Below are 10036 nucleotides of genomic sequence, written 5' to 3' on the forward strand. Positions count from 1 at the left end.
AACCAAATCAATTATAAGTCTCATTAAGGGTAGCAGTTTATTATTTTAGAGAGGTATATCTCCATTTAATTGAAAGATTTATTTATGTTATTAAAATAATGTAATTTTGGATTTTTTTAAATGAAAAATTGTTATTAAAGTTATCTTATTCCTAAAATGGTTGGTAAATATGGATAGATATAAAACACTTTATTAACATTTTTAAAATTTTAAAAAATTATAAAAATTAACTAAATTATGATTTATTATTAAAAGAAATAAAAATAAATAAATAAGCAATACCATGGTTTACTAATACCATATGTCCAAAAATCCGTAATTCATGTTCATATGACACATATTTATATGTCCTTTTTTATTTAATTACAATGGCAAAAAGGACATAACTACTTTTGAAATCTCAATATGATGATATTCTAAAATATTCCATGGAGGTAAAATCTCTACCATTCACTTAATAATTATTAATAATTAAATTAAAATTTCAGAAACCTTATTCCAAAATATACACACCTATAAACTTAATAAAATTCAATAGATTTTAAATATCAATATTTAGTCCCTCCATATAATTTACATGATTGACAATTTCAATCTCTCCCTAAACACAATCTCACAAATATGAAATCCACAAAAATAAAAAAATATATGTAAAAACATTTCTTCACACTCTTCATTTAAAAAAAATAGTATTTACCAACTTTTAGGAAAGATAGACATTGTGTAGTATCCATTTGAATGTAACTAGATTGATAATCCTCACATATTTATACTATCCCATTATATAAATTAAATGGCTAGTAAACATGGATAGTCGTCAAAACACTTACCTTATAATACATCTCACATTACCAAGATAAAGAAAATCATAAAAATTAACTAAACTATAACTTTATTTTAAATTATTATAATTATTTTATTTATAAAAAAATTAGTACGAGTTAAACACACACACACATATGTAACAAGATCCTTAATAATGAAAATTCTTAACATGTACATTAAATAGGTTTTGTTACAATACCATAGCTTACTGAATACTATAAAGAATATGATAAAATATTATTTTGAGGCTAAATCTCTACCATCCATCTAATAATTTTTGATAAATGTTGACATCAAATCTGAAAGGATTATTGTAAATATTGTAATTGAAGATTTATTCAATACTTCACTTGTTTCATGGAAAGATGATTGGTTGCTTGATTCAAGAGCAACTTGCCACATGACTTTCAGAAGAGATTTCTTTGAGGAATTCACTGACAATGTTGATGGAGCAGTATACTTTGTAGACAAGTCAAAACTCAAGCCATCAGGGGTTGGCACCATTAGGCTTAAACTGGTTGGACTTCAAGACTTTATTCTACATGATGTTTTATACCTCCCGGAGCTGAGGAAAAACTTGTTGTCTTTGTTCCACATCTAGCAACAAGGACACTCCATTCACATATTTGATGACAATGTCGAGGTGAGAAAAGCATAACATAAGTCACTTGTCGTGACTGGGATAGAAGAAGAAAGACTTTTGAAGTTGCAAGGAACCTCTGCTCGCGCACATAACTTTTCATATTGTTCTCACTATGATGAAGGTACATTTCCATTAAGTCTTTTATGGCATGTTAGATTTGGACACTTAAAGTATGACAACCTTCGTTTGTTGAAGAAAAATGGAGTTACTGCTTTGCCTAGAATTCCTAGGAAACTTAAAAAATGCGATGCTTGTATCTTAAGAAAGCACAACAAACAATCTTTTCACGATTCTCATTCCAGAGCACATAGAAAACTTGAACTCATTCATTTTGATTTATGTAGCCCAATGCCTGTTTCTTCTGCAAATAGTAATAAATATATGATGACATTTATTGATGAATACACCAGAATGTGTTGGGTTTATTTATTGAAGAACAAATATGAAGCTTTTGAAACATTTAAGAATTTTCATGGATTGAAAAAGATTCATAATATCATATTGGCTCTATTCAAACTGATAATGGAAAAGAATACATTCAAATGAATTCGAAAACTATATTCTCTAGCATGGGATCAAACATCAAACAACCGTGCCTTATAATCCCCAACAAAATGAAGTAACTGAAAGAATGAACAAGACAATCTTAAATATGTTTTGTTCCATGATGTTTTTAAAGAATGTTAAGTTGATGTTTTGGGATGATGCGGTTCTATGTGTTGTGTATATAAAGAATATGTGTCCATCTAATGCTATAAAAAACAAGACTCCCTATGAAATTTAGTATGGCCACATTCCTTCGATGAGGCATCACAAGGTTTTTGGTTCCACCTGTTATCCCTTGATACCCAAGAAACAAAGAAACAAACTCGGTGCAAGGAGCCACAAGTGAATCTTCTTGGGGTACTCAAATACCTCCAAAGCATATTGTCTCTATGATGAAGTGAATAATAAGTTTATAATATCTAGAGATGTGATCTTTCTTGAATCTTCCAAGACTTACAATGTTGTTGAGTAGCAACTTGATTGCTTGGATAGATTTAAACATGCAAAGTCTTTCCAGGAGTTTGATAATGAGATTCCACATCTTGAAGGGGGGATCCCTATACTGGATCAATCTATGGAATCTTATTCTGAAGCACTCACACCCCCGCATGAAGTTCCAACGATTGATGACACTTTGAGTGATGTGATTAACAAAATTGGGAGACTAAATCTTGATTTAGCCCCATCTCAGTCAACGTAACAACCTGGCTCATCTTAGAAAGGTCCTCCAAAATGGATAACAAAGACATTTGAAAGTGTTCGTCATCATGAGGTTGGAAATATAGGAACAAGAAGCTCAACCAGATAGAATGGAGGTGATGTAGACAATCCTGGTTCACTGGTTGATATAGATGTTTCTTATGATTGTGAACTGAATTTGTCTACAAATTTTGAACCAACTTCCTTCAAAGAAGTTGCTTCTCATGATGAATAGAAAGGAGCGATGCAAAAAGAATATGATGCTTTGATAAAGAATGACACCTAGAAGCTGGTTGATCCTCCATTGGGAACCAAACCAATTGTCATTGCAAGTGGGTCTTAAAAAATAAGTATAAAGAAAATGGCTTACTTGACAAGCACAAAGCGAGGCTTGTGGAAAAAGTTTTGCACAGAAGGAAGGGGTTGACTATGAGGAGAATTTTGCCCCCACAGCTAAATGGGCTACCATCCAGACACTCTTTGCCTTAGTATCACAGAACAATTGGAAGGTCCATCAAATGGATGTAAAAGCTGCTTTCTTGAGTGGAGATCTAAAAGAGAATGTTTTTATGTCCCCACCAGAAGGATTTGTTATGAAGGGATAGGAACACAAAGTATTGAAGCTTGTAAAATCCTTGTATGGCCTCAAGCAAGCACTTGGAGCCTAGTACAAGAAGTTAACTGGGCATATTTGAAAATCAATTTCAAACATTATGATCTTGATGATGCAACTTTGTTTGTCAAGAAAGTTGGAAAAATATTTGTATATCTTGTGGTGTATGTAGATGATCTTCTAATGACAGGGAAAAATGAGAGCTATACTGCATCCATAAAGAAAGAACTGAAGAAAGGTTTTGAAATGACAAATTTGGGTTATGTTCACTACTATCTTGGTATTGGAGTAACCCAATTGTAGGTTTTAACCCTATACAAAAATTACCTGTAAACAAATTCTTAAAAGATAGAAGATATACAATGGCAAGAAAAGCAAAACAAATACAAAGAGATTTTCCCCTAGATCCCAAATCCGGGACTACCAGATTGATTTTTCATTATATTCCTTTCAATGTTACAACACATATATACACATGACGAAGCATTCATAAACCCCAATCCCTTAACCCTAGATTAGAACATAACCGCAGTTCCCTTGACCAGATCTATCAGATACCATGGGCAGAAAACCATCATGCCCAAAACCATGTTCAAAACCCATGCACAAAACCATAGGTAGGTCCAACCACCTAATATAGGGTCCAATGTTTTTTTTCCCGGGCCACTTCCCTGGACCTTGTGCAGGGGGGCTACCGCCCCCTTGCTGTGCCTGATGCAACGAAGGGGGGCTTCCGCCTCCCTTCAAACCCCCCTGCTTCCCGCCATGGGGCTAGTCATGGAAAGAATATAACACATACCCAACACCAACATCCAAAGTTTATATTCCTCTCTTAGAAGAAGTACATTGGAGATTTGTTGAATATGTTTGGCATGACTGAGTGTAATCCTTTGACTATTACAATGGAAAAAAACTTAAAGCACATATCCACTGAAGGAAAATAATTTGAGGATGCAACGAAGTATAGACAACTCGTAGGAAGTCTTAACTACCTACTACTGCGAAACCAAACATTTCATTTGTTGTTGTAATCCTCTCGAGGTTTATGCAAAAGCCTTGTGAGGGTCACTAATTTGATGCAAAAAGAGTTCTAAAGTACTTGAAGGGAACTCAAGACGTTGGACTCAAGTATACACATGTGGATGACAACTTGATTGGATACTATGATTCAAATTTCGATGGAGATAAAGAAACTAGAGTATCTACTTCATGTTATGTTATGAGTCTTGGATTAGGAGCTGTGTCTTGGAGGTCACACAAATAGTCCGGATTCCACAACTGAGGCAGAATATGTGGCAGCAATTGAAGTGACAAAGGAAATTGTGTGGCTTAGGAAATTTTTGAAACATTCGCAGGAGAAACAAGTACATTCAATTCCTCTTTTGGTTGACAAAACTTCTGCAATAAAGTTGGCCAAAAGCTCAAAGTTCCATGATCAAACGAAGCACATCAATACAAAATAACATATGATTTGACATCATGTTGAGGCCAAAACAATCCACCTACGACATTGTTCCACAAATGAGTAGATTGCAGACATATTCACCAAAGTGCTTGGAAGGAGAAAGTTTAAAAGATTCATAATGATGCCTGGACTCACCAACATCCCTATATTAAGGGGGGGAATGTTGACAACTAATCCAAAAGGATTATTGTAAATATTGTCAGTGATGCATTTTAAAAAACCAAAAGACCTTGGAATTGGAATCCCAAGAGTCTCTCCACTCATATATAAATTCATGATATAGCTAATGCAATAAACAAGTTATTTGTGAAATTACTTCTGATCTCACAATAAATTAAATTAAAATTAAAATTTATAATTTTTATTCTAAAATAAATACTAATTAAAAATTTGATAAACATAAGACAAATTAAACAATTGGTTAATCTTCTCAAATTCTCAAAATATTCTAAACCCTAAAATAAGTTAAAGATCCCCATTTAACCATAATGAAATTGGTACTTTTTCTTAAACAATTTATAGATAATGGGACAACAGGAACAAACTCAACCATTACAGCAACCTAATGTACTCAAATTTTGGAAGATATATAGAATCAGAAAAAGGTTTCTCTCGCATTATGGTGGAAGGCCATTCACATTTTGTAACACGAAAAGAATATTCAGAAAACACACCATTAACATTTCTAAACACTGAAATTAACCTAAACAACTGTACAACATTCGGAGTCAGTGGACCACATAAAGTATTATAACTAATCCATGATATAACGTGCTCTGATATTCCAACATTTACCATGAAAAACACAGCAAAAAAAACCCTAAAGTTTAGCTAAGCTTAGCTGTGACTCTGACTCTTACGTACATGTATTCCTATGTGCCTTATATATCCAACCCACTGGATATAAATTTACTGCCCATCTTCGTTTTGCTAATGGTACGACTGAGAAAATATTCTATAACATTGCACATGCTAATTGTACATCTATAGTTAAAATTTCTACCCATATCCAAATTCTGTACTTTCATCCATGGACGAGAAATTAAGCTCCTCTCTTAAGTCTCATCAAAGAAGCCTGTGCTGAAAAAAATGGCAGACGATTCTGGCAATTCTCCCAGACCAGCAAAGAGATCGTCCTCATCTTCTTCAATCTCTACCCTCGAAATACACGAATCAGCTTGTTCTGCACCTGCTGCTTCTTCCCCTAGCAAGCTCATGGCCGGAGACTCCAAGATGGCTGATGACAATATGGGACTCATAACCTTATTTGGATCGGGCCGAGAAATATTAGTGCAATGGGTCTTCTCATGGCATGAAGCGTCAGGTAGTTTCTTGCCATTGACTGCAGGTGGATGGTTGTGCTCTGATGTATACGTGACCATCAGCATGGAAGGGTCAGCCCGGCAGCGCTCTACTTGTTTTCGGGCAGGGCAGCCCTTGGAGCTGCTGCAACGATAGTAACTCCTACAGTTGAAATTACAGAGTACAATTATTGAATGACACTTTGCTCTAGAGAAACACTGAAATAACAGAAAAAAGACATTTATGAGAAGGAGAGAAAAGATAAAGGTGCAAGACTGACTTTGATTAGAGAAGGACATTTATGAGAAGGAGAGAAAAGGACATTTATGAGAAGGAGAGAAAAGATAAAGGTACAAGACTGACTTTGATTTGAGAAAGGGGGATAATACTGCAATGGATTGAAGTGCCTATTCCAGCAATTTTAGAGATGGATTTCCCTAATATAGTTTATTTAGTAGAATTGCATTATCTCAGTGCCTAATATAGTTAATATTGTCAGACTAGACTGACATACAAAAAAACAAAATTTATAAAGTTAGACATTAACATAATGATCAATCTTTAGATGAGGAGCCAATAATAACTGAAATAATTTAGGATTGACCAGCCGTAACACGTGTGCAATATGCAACCAATACAAAGTAAAGGATCAAATAAAGTTGGAGACATTTAATAAAAAAAAAGAAAGATGACTAAAATTTGAAACTTTTAATGAAGAAAAAAGTAAAAGGTATACAAAAGAGTATACATCCATAATTAATGTAGTTATATAAATTAAATGGTTAATAAATATCAATTTATAATATATATCAGATGTTATATAAATTGAATGGTTAATAAATATTAATTTTTGATAGATATAAAAAAAACACACTTCATGATACATCTCACGTTCCAATATTCTTGAACATGGTGGTTCATCCTTATTTTATTATGTAATTTTTTTATTTTTTTATTACAATATTATGGACCAATATCATAACTTATCAATAATATTACATTCACAATAATATAGTGTATTTTCTTTAATTAATTAATTTGAGATAAATTGATTCAAAATACATAACTAACTTAGATATGAATCTTCACTCTATCTTATAAACACAACTAATATAACATAAAGCATGTGCAATATGCAAAGAAGACACAACATAAATAGACACAACATATGCAACCAAGACAAAGTAAAGGATGAGCAAGTAAAATTTGAAAAATTTAATGGAGAAAAATCCTTAAAGAGGTACAGAAAGGGATTTGTATTTGTAGATATATTTCACATAAAATTAATAATTACAACAGTTATAAAAATAGTAATTAGTGCAGTCATATAAATTAAATGGTTAATAAATCTTAATTTATGATAGGCATTAAATTACACACTTTATTATGATACATCTCACATTGCAATATTTTTGAACATGGTAATTTAATCTCATTTTATTATGTAAATTTATATTTTTTTGTTACAATATTATGAACCTATATCATAACTTATCAATAATACCACATCCATAATAATATATAATATTCTCTTTACTTAATTAATTTGAGATAAATTAATTAAAAATGTATAACCAACTTACATATAAATCTTAACCCTAACCATTAACTTATTTGTAAATAAATATATTTTATATTTAAAATCCATACTGAAAATATTTATATATTTTTAAAATATTTTTGTTTAAAAGATTATCCTTTATGCTTAAAACCAACCCTATGTACTTTTATTTAAGGAGTTTTCCTTATTTTCAAAGCCAAGTTTGTTGTTTTTCTATATGATGCAACTCATCGGATCTGATGTCTAGGTACAAACTTATTACTGATGCATAACTTATTACTTTTCTTGCAGCTATTATGTAACCCTAAGAGTTGAGAACATTTCATTTTACCATTTTTATGGGGTCTTTTTTTCCTTGAACCATGTAAGTGTTAAGAGTTGTGAACCTTTATTATAAGTCGTGAACATTTCCATTCATTGAAGATGCAGATCACTTGGATCAAAAGTATGGTGATGAGTTGCTTGTAGCTGTTGCAACTATTTCCTTTTGACTGCTTTGTAACTGATCCAGTTTTCTTGGATTAAATGGAATGGTTGTAATTTCGACCTTTCTTCTTGTAGTTATTGTTGCTATGAGTAATGAGTACACGTTCCTTTCTCTGTTTTCCCAATGATGTAGCAACTTGGATCAAATGTATTCATGAGAAGTTGATTGCCTTTTTGTTTACTAAATTGTAATTCTGAATTAAAAACAAATTCGTCTAACTATTGTAATTGTAACTGAGTTATTCAAATATATGGCTGTAAACTTATTGTGTTTTTAATCTATCTTAACTATGGGTTAAGAACTCCTTTTTTCTCTCTTCTTCTAAGGTTGCAGCTCACTTGGATCACATGCATATCTGTAAATTTATTCATTCCCTTTCTCGTAACTATGTAACTAATAGAGAACACAACAACAATTGAACAAAAAAATTGATTGCGATAATTAAAATGCGTTCGATATATTCGTATCTATGATGGTTAAAGTGCACAACACTTTTTTTTTAATTGCTTTTGCATTTCAGATTCCCCAGAATTATAATTATATATGTATATAGTTTATTGAGTTTTGATCCCTCTGAACTTGATACATGCAGATAAATATATCCTGGTCAATCCCATTCTCAAGGTTTTAAGTAATGGTGCAATACAAAGCAAGTAATTATGTCCACTATTCATTCATTCGATCGTCATAAGCAAGAATTCATGCTGATGACAGAAGTAAAAGAACATACCTGGGATAAGGTGATCCCTTGATGGGCTTCTGTCCATATTTCCGCCATGCCCACGAATCTGCAGGTGGACCTGAGGCTGCTTCCCCGACCGGAACGCTTTCCACCCGCGTCTGTATCGGTTTCCTGAACCCCAACCAAATCAATCAAGGCCAGTTCTAAATAATAACAACACCAAGCTGTCAAAATCTCCTTAACAAACTAAAATTTCACATACCTATCTAAACCCACACTAAAATTGCAAGAAGTCATACCTATCTAAACCTAGGTTTATAAGCACCTCAGGGATTGGATATGTATAATTTCAAAGTCTGAGCAAGCGTTGAAGAAATCCCAAAAAGCCATGAATATATACATATGTAGACAAAAAGCCATGAATATATACATATGTATACCTCCTCTTGGGGCCAGTTCGCATGTTGTTTAAAGCTTGGGCTTGCTTCTCAGAGTGATCCGGCTCGGTTTCAGGCAGCTGTTTGGAGGAATCGAAACATTTGGGAGAATTGAAATCTGGGAGCGAGTGGAAGCCGAGACATCCTGGCTCGAACATTGCAGTAAGTAAACACAACCCAATGACCAAAAGACAAAAGCTAATAATATATGAAGAAGCTATAATTGCTAAAACTCATTGGGAATGGAATCCATTGCAGGCGACTGTGTCAGCATTTATTAATTTTGTGGTCATCTCAGACGTTTTAATGGTTGACACAGAGAGAATGAGCTTTAGGGTTGAGCTTCCATTGTCGGAGGAGATCCAATTTCTTGTTGATGAAGTATGGGATCGGCTTAATTCCCATGGTCGGCCCCCAGGGTTTTGACAGATCGACGATCGTTATATTATATGGCAGTTTATCCTAGACGTGCTTCATTCGCTCACGCAACTACCGAAACCCTAAATTTAAAATTCCGAAAGCATTTGCCTACGCCATGAAATGGGGTGTCCTGTCCTGTAACAAATCTTGTTTGCACATGGCCATATGGGGGCAGGAGGATTCATGATGTTTTAAACTAATTCAACCTCTAAAAGTCATGCACTGCTACTGTGCATAAATTAGTGTCATACATGGACTCAAATTCAATAAAAATACTCTGCTGAAAGGGACTGGTTCATATATTAATTTTATTTGCTCAAGGTGCCCCATTGACAGACTAGGTTAGGGTTTTGATT

At 33.3% G+C, this 10036-nt stretch overlaps 1 protein-coding gene across 1 annotated transcript; it reads right to left on the bottom strand.

The window, feature by feature from the left end:
- Window positions 1-5466: 5466 nt before the first annotated feature.
- Window positions 5467-9700, bottom strand: LOC149138245 (putative WRKY transcription factor 65). The gene is made up of 3 exons (XM_089448659.1): window positions 9264-9700; window positions 8872-8994; window positions 5467-6255 (listed from the first exon to the last, which is right to left on the bottom strand). Exons 1-3 carry the CDS (start codon window positions 9416-9418, stop codon window positions 5847-5849), a joined length of 687 nt encoding a protein of 228 aa, XP_089304785.1. The 5' UTR covers window positions 9419-9700; the 3' UTR covers window positions 5467-5846.
- Window positions 9701-10036: the final 336 nt, after the last annotated feature.

Source organism: Pinus tabuliformis, chromosome X, assembly GCF_031772625.1.
Source record: "Pinus tabuliformis cultivar Carrire ecotype Pingquan chromosome X, CPIR1, whole genome shotgun sequence".
Classification (NCBI taxonomy): Eukaryota; Viridiplantae; Streptophyta; class Pinopsida; order Pinales; family Pinaceae; genus Pinus; species Pinus tabuliformis.

Bases quoted from the DNA above. Each gene is read 5' to 3' on its own strand.
- LOC149138245 (XM_089448659.1), bottom strand. From the start codon at position 9,418: ATGTTCGAGCCAGGATGTCTCGGCTTCCACTCGCTCCCAGATTTCAAT. The intron at 8,995-9,263 runs GTATACATATGT...GTTGGGGTTCAG, and splicing joins CGAACTGGCCCCAAGAGGAG to GAAACCGATACAGACGCGGG. The intron at 6,256-8,871 runs GTATGTTCTTTT...TTTCAACTGTAG, and splicing joins AAGGGATCACCTTATCCCAG to GAGTTACTATCGTTGCAGCA.